This window comes from Aotus nancymaae, unplaced genomic scaffold, assembly GCF_030222135.1.
Source record: "Aotus nancymaae isolate 86718 unplaced genomic scaffold, 86718_ANA_hifiasm-v0.15.2.pri h1tg000015l_1, whole genome shotgun sequence".
NCBI classification, from domain to species: domain Eukaryota; kingdom Metazoa; phylum Chordata; class Mammalia; order Primates; family Aotidae; genus Aotus; species Aotus nancymaae.
The window spans coordinates 10,431,279-10,444,094 of record NW_026988427.1 but is presented as its reverse complement, the minus strand read 5'-3'; the positions used below and the strand labels follow the sequence as shown (position 1 = coordinate 10,444,094).

The following is a 12,816-nucleotide window of genomic DNA, read 5'->3' as shown; positions in this document are numbered from 1 at the left end:
TGTATTTTTATATTTGCTCCTGGTTCCTAAACCTTGGTTCATTAGCCCTGCCAAGTTTATTTCTTTGTCCCCCACTCACTGGCAACAGGGACTGGTCTTTGGCAGCATGGCCTGTTGCCCAGAAGTACAGGCTCCAGAGCCAGATCCCCTGGGTTCAGATGCCAGCAGCCCTTTGTAGATGTGTAAACTTGAGTTAATTCTTTTATGTAAAATTATGGCTGCCTTGTCTGTAAAATAGGCTAACAATAGGATCTACCTCATCAAATTGTGGGGAAGATTAAATGAATTGATGTATTTAAAGTGCATAGAGGCCAGGCATGGAAGCTCACGCCTATAGTCTCAGCAGTTTGGGAAGCTGAGGCAGGACGAGGATACCCTGAGCCCAGGAGTTCAAGATTAGCCTGGGCAACATAGTGAAACCCCACTTCTACAAAAAAATACAAACTTTAGCTTGACATGGTGGCAAGGTGGGAGGCCAAGGTGGGAGGATCACTTGAGCCCGGGAGGTCGAGGCTGCAGTGAGCCATGATCACACCACTGCACTCCAGCCTGGGCAACAGAGCAAGACCCTGTTTCAAAAACAAAAAAGAAAAACAGTAATACATATTACTTAAAGAATATTTTTTAAATAGGGAAGGTACAAAAGGTATTTCAAAATATCCTGGATCTTTTTACCCCAAAATACCAACACCTTGTTAATGAATTTTATTTTAGGTATATGACTGCCAGCACATCTTGGTTTCTGTCACCTTTTGTGTTGGGAGAAAAAAATTCTCTTTCTAAATGACAAAAAAAGAAATAGGCCAGGCACAGTGGCTCACACCTGTAATCTCAGCACTTTGGGAGGCCAAGGCAGGCAGCATCACCTGAGGTCAGGAATTTGAGACCACCCTGGCAAACATGGTGAAACCCCGCCTCTACTAAAAATACAAAGAAATTAGCCAGGTACAGTGGCACATACCTGTAGTCTTAGCTACTTGGGAGGCTGAGGCTGGAGAATCGCTTGAACCCGGGAGCCAGAGGTTGCAATGAGTAAGATCACTCCACTGCACTCTAGCCTGGGCAACAGAGTGAGACTTCGTCTCAAAAAAAAAAAAAAAAGAGTATATTTTAGGGATAAAACTTACTGAAAAGTATGTCGCATATGTATGTTTAGAATTCTCATCTTCTCTGAGTTAATTGGAGACTCCTTTGCCTTTCCATTTAATACAGGAAATCTAGAAATCTTATTGTTCACGGGTTGAGAAAACAGTTTTTATAAGTTTATGTTTACCTAATATTATTTTCTACAGCTGCACAGTTGGGGATCTTCAAACCAAGATAGATGGCTTGGAAAAGACTAATTCAAAGCTTCAAGAAGAGGTTTGTAAGTTTTATTGAAATTTTTAGACAAAATAGAATGACCCAAGGTTAAGAGAAATGGGGCAGTCAGTCTGTGTAAGTAGAGCTTCTTGCTGGTGGGAAGGGGACTTGTGAGCCACCAGTTGCCCCATGTGGGACAGGAGAATGTCTGTGTTCTGCCCTGTCCGAGGCGCTCCATAAGACACTGAAGCTGATCACAAGCCAGTTCTGAGTGACTTTGATTTTATCACCTCAAAGTCATCCCATAGAAGGAAATGCTCTTTGGGAAAGCCTAGCTTCTGTTGTGGAAGTGCCATGTCATCCTCTTTTTCTGCCCTTCCTATGATGCCGTATGCCCCCTGCTGTCCAGAAAGCACAGACTCTGTCATAAGGAATAAGTATCCTAGCTCACCCCTTCTGCTTTGGCCTCAGGAGCCTGCAACCAGCCTCCCCACAGTGCGGTCTTTCTCTGTTTCCTCACTAGGAAGAGAGAATGGAAGGACAGGACAAAGGAGGGCTGAGGCCGAGGAAGAGAGCTTGCTGTTAGCTGCCCGGCAGGCTCCTTGGTGGACGCATCTTGTCTCCTGTTAGCAGGAGGGGGGTGCTCTTCTGAGGCTTTCCACAGGTAGCCATCCCCGGCTGCCCAGGCCTCCCACCTGGAAGGACGAGGGCTCTGAGAGGGACTTGAGAAGGAACACCTCCACAGCATGGAGGCAGGTTACAGCAGAAAGGAGAGCCTCAGAGCACACCTCTATAATGAGAGACCCCGTGTAAGGCTCCTTTTATGCTGACTGCTCCTTCCTGAGGCGCCAGCCCTGAAAGGCTTTTGGGAAGGGCACTCAGATTTGTGTGAGTAGAAGGAAATTCAAGACAGTATCACAGATGGGGGTGTCATGGGAGAAACTTCATGGAACTTAGAATTGGAGGCTTCACAGTCGCCTTGGTAGGCAGACCTTTGAGCCTCAGATGTTAGGTAGATCAGTCATTGAGCCTCACTTTTCTCACCTCCAAATTAGGTGATAATACATACTTTACAATACTGTTGTAAAGACTAAGATTAATATCCTTTAAATGTGCTTAGGATAACACTTGGCATGTGGGAGCACTCCAGAGTTGTTTGATTTTAGAACAAGTAGATTCACCGTATCTCAGACAAGATGGCGTGCTTTGGTGAACGTCCACTTTAGCTTTTGAAACTAAACAGAGTTGTGTGGGGTTGTTTTGCTTTTTGAGACAGAGTCTCACTCTGTCATCCAGGCTGGAATGCAGTGGCACAATCATAGCTTACTGTAACCTCAGACTCCTGGGCTCAAGAGACCCTCCTGCCTCAACCTCCTTAGTAGCTGGGACTCTAGGCACACACCACCAACACCCGGCTAATTTTTTAACTTTTTATGGAGATGGGATCTCACTTTGTTGCCCAGGTTGTTCTCGAACTCCTAGGCTGAAGTGATCCACACACCTTGGCCTCCCAAAGTGTTAGAATTACAGACATGAGTCACCGTGCCCAGCTTGGGTTATGTTTTCTTTAAAGGCAAATGGTTGTAATAGAAAATGTGTTTCTGCCAGGTGTGGTGGCTCATGCCTGTATATCCTAGCTCTTTGGGAGGCCAAGGTGAAAGGCTCGCTTGAGCCCAGGAGTTTGAGACCAGCATGGGCAACATGGCAATACCCTGTCTCTACAAAAAATTTAAAAATTAGTTGTGGTGGCACACACCTGTACTCCCAGCTACTTAGGAGGCTGAGGTGGGAGGATCACTTGAGCCTAGGAGTTTGAGGCTACAGTGAGACAGAGTGACACCGTGTCTCAAAAAAAGGAAAGAAATATGCTTAGTGTAAAGCATAGCTGTCTTCAGGGCGTGCTCTCTGCATCTCCAGAGAGTGGAATGGGAATTAGCTTATGGTTTTTGCCTGCTTCTTCCCTTTGAGCAGCTAACATGCCTTTTAAAGCCTTGATGTTTCTTATTTTGGGCACAGCAATTATGTGCAGAAACCCCAGGCCTGGGTTCTGAGTCTAAGTAGAGAGTAATCCTCAGGAGTTTTAGATGCTGTTGACAGAGAAAATGAGGCATTAGGTGTTTCTAGGTCCCTCCACTAGGGAATGAGAGCCCAGCCAAATACCAAGGACAGAGATGTTGCTTCTTTCTCCCCAGCTCCACCTTTCTGTCTGCGTGCTGTGTAATGAGGCTGGAATGAGGAGGGGCTGGTTGGTGTGTTTATTCATCTGCCTTGCCTCTTGCGACAGGCTCTCCTTAGGCAGGTCCCTGACAGTGTCCTGCTTCCTTATGCTTTTCCTTCAGCCATGAGAAGTCCTTCCAGGGGAAGAAGAGGTCCTCTCGGGCATATCTTCAAAGATTTGTTTTTTATTCCTCCCTGCAAATTCTGTAATTCTCCCTCTAGGGATTTAAATATACTTTTACTGATTATTATCTAGAAAAACTGGAAAGAATGAAGAGTCAGGAAAAAAAGCCCATGATCCCTTTACTAAGTGACAACTATTCTTATCATTTTATTATTCGAAATACATTGTCTCCATCTTTCCTTTTTTTTTTTTTTTTTGAGACAGGATCTGGCTTTGTCACCCAGGCTGGAGTGCAGTGGCACAATCTTGGCTCATTGCAACCTCTGCCTCCTGGGCTCAAGCCATCCTCCCACCTCAGCCTCCTAAGTAGCTGGGATTACAGGCGTGAGACATCATGCCTGGCTGATTTTGTATTTTTTGTAGAGACGGAGTTTCACCATGTTGCCCAGGCTGGTCATGAACTCCTGGGCTCAAGCAATCTGACCACCTCAGCCTCCCAAAGTGCTGGGATTACAGGTGTGAGCCACTGCGTCCAGCCACTCTGTCTTTTCTTAACCATTTTTAATGTAGTTGATTTTTCTTTTAATACAGGTGAGAACATACTGTATAACCTTTTTTCCCTATTATTATATCTTAAGTATGTTCTCAAGTCATTAAAAGCTTTTGTAAACATTTTATTGACTACATACTTCTGTTTTATACTTCCACTATGATTTAACTATTTCTCTAATAGTGAACATTCAGGCTGTTTCTAATTTTTCATGTCTATAAATCTTTGTCCACATTAAGCAGTATGCTATCATTTTTGTAAAGAGGGAGAAAGTTTGGAGAGGGCAGAGATGGCTAGGGGCAAGGGTGGAGGAGAGATTGTACTATATACATTTTCATGTCTTTGGAATTTGGAACCATATATTATTACCTGTTGAAAACAAGAAAATAAAATATCAAACCTGTGAACAAACATTGTCAACTGTGAAGATACCAAATTAATGTTCGTTTCTAATTTGAACAGTAAGAATAATTTTGATGTTAAGAACTGTTAAAATTTTCCTTAATCAGCTTTCAGCTGCAACAGACCGGATTTGTTCACTTCAAGAAGAACAGCAGCAGTTAAGAGAACAAAATGAATTAATTCGAGAAAGAAGTGAAAAGAGTGTAGAGGTGAGAAATTGACCTTACAGTTGGACAGCAAGTGCCTTACTCAGACACACCTATTGTCAATCTCAAGCTCATAGCTTAATAACGACCCAGTCTTCAGAATGCAAGGTACCTTGCTTGATGTCGGGAAGTGCCTCCCACCTCCATCCCTGCCCACATCACTCTGAGACCACCTGGATCACTTGGACGGGGACTCCCTGCCTGGCCTATGGGCCTTTGCATGCCAAAGTTCCTGCTCGTTCTTCAGCATCCACTCACATGCCATGTCCTCTGTGATGCCATCCCAGGGGCCATGGGTGGGCTTGGGCCCTCCTCCCGTATTCCCATGACTCTTTGTGTCCTTCCGTGATAGAGTCCATTTGCTGTTTTGTAGAATTGTTGGCTTGCAGCTCTGTCACCCGAGAACTTGAGGATAGAGACCATACCTGATTCACTTTTAAATTCACTCAGTGCTAAAAACATGTTCATAAGTACTGGATGATGGGTTGAATGAGAGCTTTTCCTGTGAATGGAGCCTTGTTCTGTTTTAAAGAAAATTAAATTTAAATTGCTTTATGAACGTAACTTTTTTTTTTTTTGAAACAGAGTCTTGCTCTGTCGCCCAGGCTGGAATGCCGTGGCACGATCTCTTGCTCACTGCACCGTCTACCTCCCGGGTTCAAGTGATTTTCCTGCCTCGCCTCCCAAGTAACTGGAATTACAGGCGCATGCCACCACACCCAACTGATTTTTGTATTTTTAGTAGAGACAGAGTTTCGCCATGTTGCTCAGGCTGATCTCAAGGCCCTGGCCTCAAGTGATCCATCTGCCTGGGCTTCCCAAAGTGCTGGAATTATAGGCGTGAGCCACTGCACCCAGCCTATGAACTTACTTTTCAAATACCTGTTGACTTACTCTCATTCTTTATCTTCAAGTTCCGATATCTAAAATTTTAACCTTTTTCTATCATGCTTAAAAAATAAAAATTACCTTACTTTTTAAAAATTGTGGTATATTTTTAAATACTTTGTAATTAGCTTGCTTTCCATAAGCAAACAGTTCCTCTTTGTGTCCTTGTTTGATATAGATAACAAAACAGGATACCAAAGTTGAGCTGGAGACTTACAAGCAGACTCGGCAAGGTCTGGATGAAATGTACAGTGATGTGTGGAAGCAGCTAAAAGAGGAGAAGAAAGTCCGCTTGGTGAGTGTGCGGGACTACTGAGTGTCTTTAGAAAGAGTTTCCCAGTAGCCCTCTAAGTTAATTCTGTCAGCACTTTTCACAGACATGCTTAACCCTGCTGATGCTCACAGAAGCCTATGTTTACAACTCAGTTGTGGATTGTCACTTACATTTTTTCCTCTTTTATAAATTTTGTTTGGGGATTGCTATGAGACCAGATTCATGGTTTCTTAGACAATACCCTTCTCAGTCATAGCCTCTGGCCCACCTATTTCCACTCAACCTCTGCATCAGTGACGAGGTTCTTTATAAACACTGTTCTTGTGCCTGCTTTATTTCTTTGCTTCTTTGCACGGATGCAGGGAAACATGTCCTGGGTCAGGACAGAACCGTTTCAGAATGGTTGCACTTTTGTTGCTATAAGCTGGCAAACCATTCCAGAAAATCTAACATGGCACTGTCAGGTCCTCTCCAACACTCACACGAGACAGATACTCTTTGAGACCATGCATTCTGATCTGTGGGCGTGGAAAACATGCTTGCTAGAACCTAGGTTCATCCAGCCACTGACCAGCTTTCTGTTGACTTGATATGGAGCCAGCTTTAACCGTACAGTAAGGAAAGGGGGAAACGCCATCTAATCCTGCCCCAGACAGACTCTTTTCAGTCTCCCTCACCTATTCTCACCTTCAGTTTGTTTGTTTTGTTTTGTTTTTTTCTTTAAGACAGTCTCACCCTGTCACCCAGGCTGGAGTGCAGTGGTGGTGTGATCTCAGCTCACTGCAACCTCTGCCTCCCGGATTCAAGCAATTCTCGTGCCTCAGCCTCCTGAGTAGCTGAGATTACAGGCGCATGCCACCACACTGGCTAATTTTTGTATTTTTAGTAGAGACTGGGTTTTGCTTTGTTGGCCAGGCTGCTCTCAAAATCCTGACCTCAAGTGATCCACCTGCCTGGGCCTCCCAAAGTGTTGAGATTACAGGCGTGAGCCACCCCGCCCAGCCTTCAGTTTGTATTTTGTTTTTTTGTTGTGTTTTTTTTTGAGATGAAGTCTTGCTCTGTCACCCAGGCTGGAGTGCAGTGGCACAATCTTGGCTCACTGCAAGCTCTGCCTCCTGGGTTCAAGCGATTCTCCTCTCTCAGCCTCCCTAGTAGCTGGGATTACAGGCACCCATCACCACACCCAGCTAATTTTTTGTATTTTTAGTAGAAATCGGGTTTCACCATGTTGGACAGGCTGGTCTTGAACTCCTGACCTCAGGTGACCCACCCGCCTTGGCCTCCCAAAGTACTGGAATTACAGTTGTGAGCCACAGTCCACAGCCAGGCCTTCAGTTTGTATTTTAAGCATTGCCTGAGATTCAACCTCAATTAAATACATTTGTGTGATCTGTTTTAATAACATTTTCCTTGTAAATATCCTTTTAAGGAACTGGAAAAAGAACTGGAGTTGCAAATTGGCATGAAAACCGAAATGGAAATTGCAATGAAGTTACTGGAAAAGGACACCCACGAGAAGCAGGACACGCTAGTTGCCCTCCGCCAGCAGCTGGAAGAAGTCAAAGCGATTAACTTACAGATGTTTCACAAAGCTCAGGTGGGAGTTGGCTTTGTGTCCATAGCACAGCCTGGTTCCTACCGCTTGCCCGTCTTGTGTCGTTCTTAGAGAATGATCGAGTAGACACATAGAGCCCTTTGTATGTGTCAGACCTGTTCTTAGGACCTAATATGTGTTATCATCACAGCAGCCCCTGAGAAATGGGGGGAAATGTAAATGACAAGGCAGAACCAAGTGACTAAATTACATGCCCCTGGTGACATAGCTCATAAGGAGAGGTCTTTTTTGTCCTTCCGTCTTCACTGTCTCTCCACTGTCTGTTTCCTTCTATTTCAGTGATTCGTTGTTTATACCAAGCATGGAGGAGTGAATTAAAGATGTAATTTAGTATTGTCTTTTCAAACTGTACTATGAAGTTTATCTTACACAGGTAGCTAGTTGCCTCTCCATGTCATTTCAGGGTGGTCCAGAGAAACTGTCACAGGCAGAGTCAGTCATGCCAGAGTTGGAAAAATGCCACTTAAAAATTAGAAAGCTTTTATTGCCCAGAAGCTACCCAGAAGGGCACCACTCTGCATCCTTCTCAAAGCTTTTATTTGGGCCAGGCGCTCACGCCTGTAATCCCAGCACTTTTGGATGCCGAGGCAGGCAGATCATAAGGTCAGGATATTGAGACCATCTGGCCATGGTGAAACCCCGTCTCTACTAAAATACAAAAAAAAAATTAGCTGGGTGTGGTGGCACGCACCTGTAGTCCCAGCTACTCAGGAGGCTGAGGCAGGGGCATCACTTGAACCTGGGAGACGGAGGTTGCAGTGAGCTGAGATGGTGCCACTGCACTCCAGCCTGGCGAAAGAGCGAGACTCCATCTCAAAAAAAAAAAACTTTTATTTAACGTTTCTGGTTCCTATTTTCTTGCCAAAACAGTCCCATTTCATTTTCCATGGATATAGCTTTACTCTTCCTATGACATCTATGTCATAGATAATATGAGACAGCAATAATAAACTTATTTTTTCCTGTCATTTTAAAACTTAATCGGCTGGGCACAGTGGCTCATGCCTGTAATCCCAGAACTTTGGGAGGCCAAGGTGGGCGGATTGCCCGAGGTCAGGAGTTCGAGACCAGCCTGACCAACGTGGAAAAACCCCGTATCTACTAAAAATACAAAATTAGCCGGGCATGGTGGCGCATGCCTGTAATCCCAGCTACTCGAGAGACTGAGGCAGAAAATTGCTTGAACCCGGGAGGCAGAGGTTGCCGTGAGCCAAGATCGCACCATTGCACTCCGGCGTAGGCAACAAGAGCAAAACTCTGTCTCAAAAAAATATGTACTAATAAAGATTATGATAGCAACAGTAAAAATTGAAGTAAAACAAAAGAAGAAAGGAAGAATACGCATCTCTTCCCCAGTGATAAAAAAATTTAAAAAAATTTTTTTTTTTTTGAGATGGAGTTTCACAGTTTCACTCGTTACCCAGGCTGGAGTGCAATGGCGCGATCTCGGCTCACCGCAACCTCCGTCTCCTGGGTTCAAGCAATTCTCCTGCCTCAGCCTCCTGAGTAGCTGGGACTACAGGCCTGCGCCACCATGCCCAGCTAATTTTTGTATTTTTAAGTAGAGACGGGGTTTCACCTTGTTGACCAGGATGGTCTCGATCTCTTGACCTCGTGATCCACCCGCCTCGGCCTCCCAAAGTGCTGGGATTATAGGCGTGAGCCACCGCGCCCGGCTAAAAAAATTTTAAGGGAAGAAAGAAAATAGTTTCACCTTCCTGACAAATCATCTATTTTAATTTTTTTATGTTTTCTTCTGGTATTAATTAGTAAACAGGCATAATATAAATGTGTGTTTGTTAGGGAAAACTAAACTGCTGTAAGAGCTTAGCAGACCCTAAAATCTCTTTTTGTTGACCAAATTTCCATGCTTGAAGGCAATGAAAAAAAAAATAGACGCACACACATTCCCATGTATATGGGAATTTGTATTTCCGTTATGTAATGGTTGCAGGATGGGCATTCAGACTAGCACTTTTGTTCCCCACAGTCATTCAGGGCCCCAACTGTCCGGGCCACTCTAGTTGTCACCATTCTTGCCATTGGAAGGTAGGAGAAAAACAAAAGTCCAGAGCCGGGACTTCCTCTCAGGCAGTGAGACAGAAGTTGCACACATTGCTTCCAGTCAGTTCCATGGGAAGGGGTTGGTCACCAGTGCCACGCTTGTCTCCTAGGGGGACCTGGAAGCTCCTTTCTTCCTGAGCTACAGGCCAGGGGGAGGAAAGAGAGATGTTGGTAGACAGATCATTGTCTCTACCACAGCTGGCCCACGGAAGCTGCCGTGACACCCCAGCTGGACCCTGCATCCTCCTCAAATCTGCAGTCCCTGGCTGATGTGGAGCCCTCTCCAGCAGCCCACGGGACCTGTGGCCCAGAAGGCTAGCGTCTTTCTCACGTGAGCCCGTCACCCACGGCATGAAACAGTGGAGCAGAAGCGACACATACATAGTGGAAGTGCCCGTGTGGGAACGGGAGACAGCGGTCGCCAGCCCCTGGGGCAGGAACCACGAAGGCTGCTGCACCTAATGGGGGGCTCTGTTTTCAGCATGCCTGGCCACCCTGGTTCTGCCTTTGGAAGAATTTTTTGACCAGCTGACCCCACATCCCCCAAGAGGTCCACCAGCATCTATGGCCACATCTGAAGAGGGCTCAGAGCATACCCTCCTTGGGGGCTGTGCGGCTTTTACAACAGCTTCTTAACCAGCTTCTTGCTGGGATCTCTTGGCCAGCCTGGCTGCTGTAGTAGGGATCAGTCACAGGTGTTTTTCAGGCCAGACTCGATGCCTTTGATAAGGCGGTTGCCTCAGTCGCAGCCTCTGTTCAGTTCACTTCTCCTTGGTCTGTGTGTCAGTGACAGAGTTCCTCCCTGAACTCTCCTGTTCTTGCTCCTGCCTCATTGCTTTGCTTCTTTGCTGTGTGTGTCTGTCTGTCTTTCCTTCTCCCTCTCCCTCTTCATGTTAATGAGCGGTCATCTGAAACAACAGATGTAGGTGTGAGAGAAGCACCTTCGATACGGTCTTCACTGCACCGCTGTTCTGTAGCACCTTCATTGCTGTTCTTAGTCTTACCTACTTTAGGGTCCAGAAGCAGTTAACGTTTCTGGTTCTGTGAGGTCCCTCCCATTGGCCTCTCTATTCCTGTTCATCTCTCCGTGCCAGCCAGCTGACTTCCGCCTGTGCATGGCCCTTCCTCACAACACCTTGTCAGACAGCAGGACAGCCAACACTCACTGTCCTGGCTCCTCCAGCTCTTTCTGGGCTTTGCTGGCACTGCTGGCCTGTGCTGTTTGCCAAGCTTAGGCAAGTGGCAGTTGTACCCAACACTTTGCCATAGCTAACAGGGATCACCAGCTTTACAGCTGCCAGCATCTACTTTGACAGCATCCACCCCTGCCTCCCAAGTCAGTGCCACATATGGTCAGTTTTCTTTTCTTTTCTTTTTTTTTTGAGACAGGTTCTGGCTTTGTCGCCCAGGCTGGAGTACAGTGGTGAGATCTCAACTCACTGCAGCCTCCACCTCCCAGGTTCAACCAATTCTCCTACCTCAGCCCCCCATGTAGTTGGGATTATAGGTGCGTGCCACCGTGCCAGCTAATTTTTGTATTTTTGGTGGAGACAGGGTTTCACCATGTTTCCCGGGCTGGTCTTGAACTCCAGAGCTCCAGCAGTCTGGCCCGCTTCAGCCTCCCAGAGTATTGTGATTACAAGTGTGAGCCACCGCACCTGGCCCGACATGGTGGGTTTTCATTCGAGAAGCGCCGCACACCAAGAGACCCTCTGGCACTGCTACGATTGTGTCCTCCTGTTTTCACTTCAGACCCTTTTCCCCCTTTGGGCTTCCAATGTAGGTGGTTGAGTCAATCATACTCCTTTTTTTTTGAGAGGGAGTTTCACTCTTGTTGCCCAGACTGGAGTGCGATGGTGTGATCTTAGCTCACTGTAACCTCCAGCCTCCACCTTCCTGGTTCAAGCGTTTCTCCTTGCTCAGCCTCCCAAGTAGCTGGGATTACAGGCATGCATCACCATGCCCAGCTAAGTTTTGAATTTTAGTGGAGATGGGATTTAACCATGTTGGTCAGGCTGGTCTTGAACTCCTGACCTCAAGTGATCCAGCTGCCTCAGCCTCCCAAAGTGCTGGTATTACAGGCATGAGCCACCGTGCCTGGACTATCTTAATATTCTTTACCGTTGTTGTTTCATACTTAATTGCTTTCTACCACGGCACAACAAGAAATATATATTTGGTTTCTGCCCCTGGTTTCTAGTATGCAGCTTCTTAAACCCTTAGATACTCTAGAGTGATAAGAGTCTTTTGTATGCTAACAACAGGTATAGCTGGGGGCTTCTAGGTAGCTTCAGGATGGTCACTGGTCGCCCAGCACGATTATAGAGTTAGAACTTTTCAGCCCCACTCCTGGAGGGAGGGAAGAAGGACTGGAGATTGAGCTAATCACCAGTGATCAATGATTTAATCAGTCATGGCTACATAATGAGATGTCCCTAAAAACAACAAGGTTCAGAGAGCTTCTGGGCTAATGACTCCTCAAGGTGCTGGGAGGGTGGCGTATCCAAAGAGATGTGGAAGCTCTGCACCCCTTCCCCCATCCTGTGTCCTGTGTGTCTCTTCCATTTGGCTGTTCCTTTATAAGAAACCAGTAATAGTAAGTAAAGTGCCTTCCTGAGTTCCGGCAGCCATTCTAGCAAAGCTGAGGAGGGGGTCATGGGAACCCCCAGGGTATAGCCACTTGGTCAGAAATGCAGTGGAAATCTGGGATCTGGAACTGGCGTTTCAAGTGGGACAGTCTTGTGGGACTGAGCCCTTAACCTGTGGAGTGTGCACTAACTCTGAGTAATTATGGTAGTATCAGAATTGAATTATCAGACATCTAATTAGTGTCAGAATTGGTCGTTGGTATGGAAAACCCACACAGTTGGTGTCAGTAGTGTGACTGGAACAGCTCACCCTCACCTTTATGTTCTACTTGTTTTATTTGGGTTTGCTCTGTAGCTCATTTTCAACCTCCGAAATGCACACTAAGTGCATTGGTTTTGTCTCTGTTTCATTAAAAAATTTATTTAAAGTTAAGAATTACCCACAAGATCTACTTTAGCTGTGTCTCTCAAATTGTTACTGAAGTATTTCATAATCACAGAAGCACATTTTCCCCATTTTAGCATCTCTGAAATTGAGATGCATCTTTTAGTCAAGATGACGTATCCTGTTTCAATCAGCACTGTT

The 12,816-nt window shown here is 45.8% G+C and overlaps 1 protein-coding gene across 2 annotated transcripts in view; it reads left to right on the top strand.

Moving 5' to 3' along the window:
* The window catches only part of RUFY1 (RUN and FYVE domain containing 1), a 63,149-nt gene that overhangs the window by 33,862 nt on the left and 16,471 nt on the right, over positions 1-12,816 (top strand). For both annotated transcript variants that reach the window (XM_064376618.1, XM_064376620.1), the window contains exons 8-11: positions 1,293-1,362; positions 4,703-4,804; positions 5,868-5,984; positions 7,393-7,560. In XM_064376618.1, coding sequence (XP_064232688.1) covers positions 1,293-1,362; positions 4,703-4,804; positions 5,868-5,984; positions 7,393-7,560 — 457 coding nt within the window. The remainder of the gene's footprint in view (positions 1-1,292; positions 1,363-4,702; positions 4,805-5,867; positions 5,985-7,392; positions 7,561-12,816) is intronic.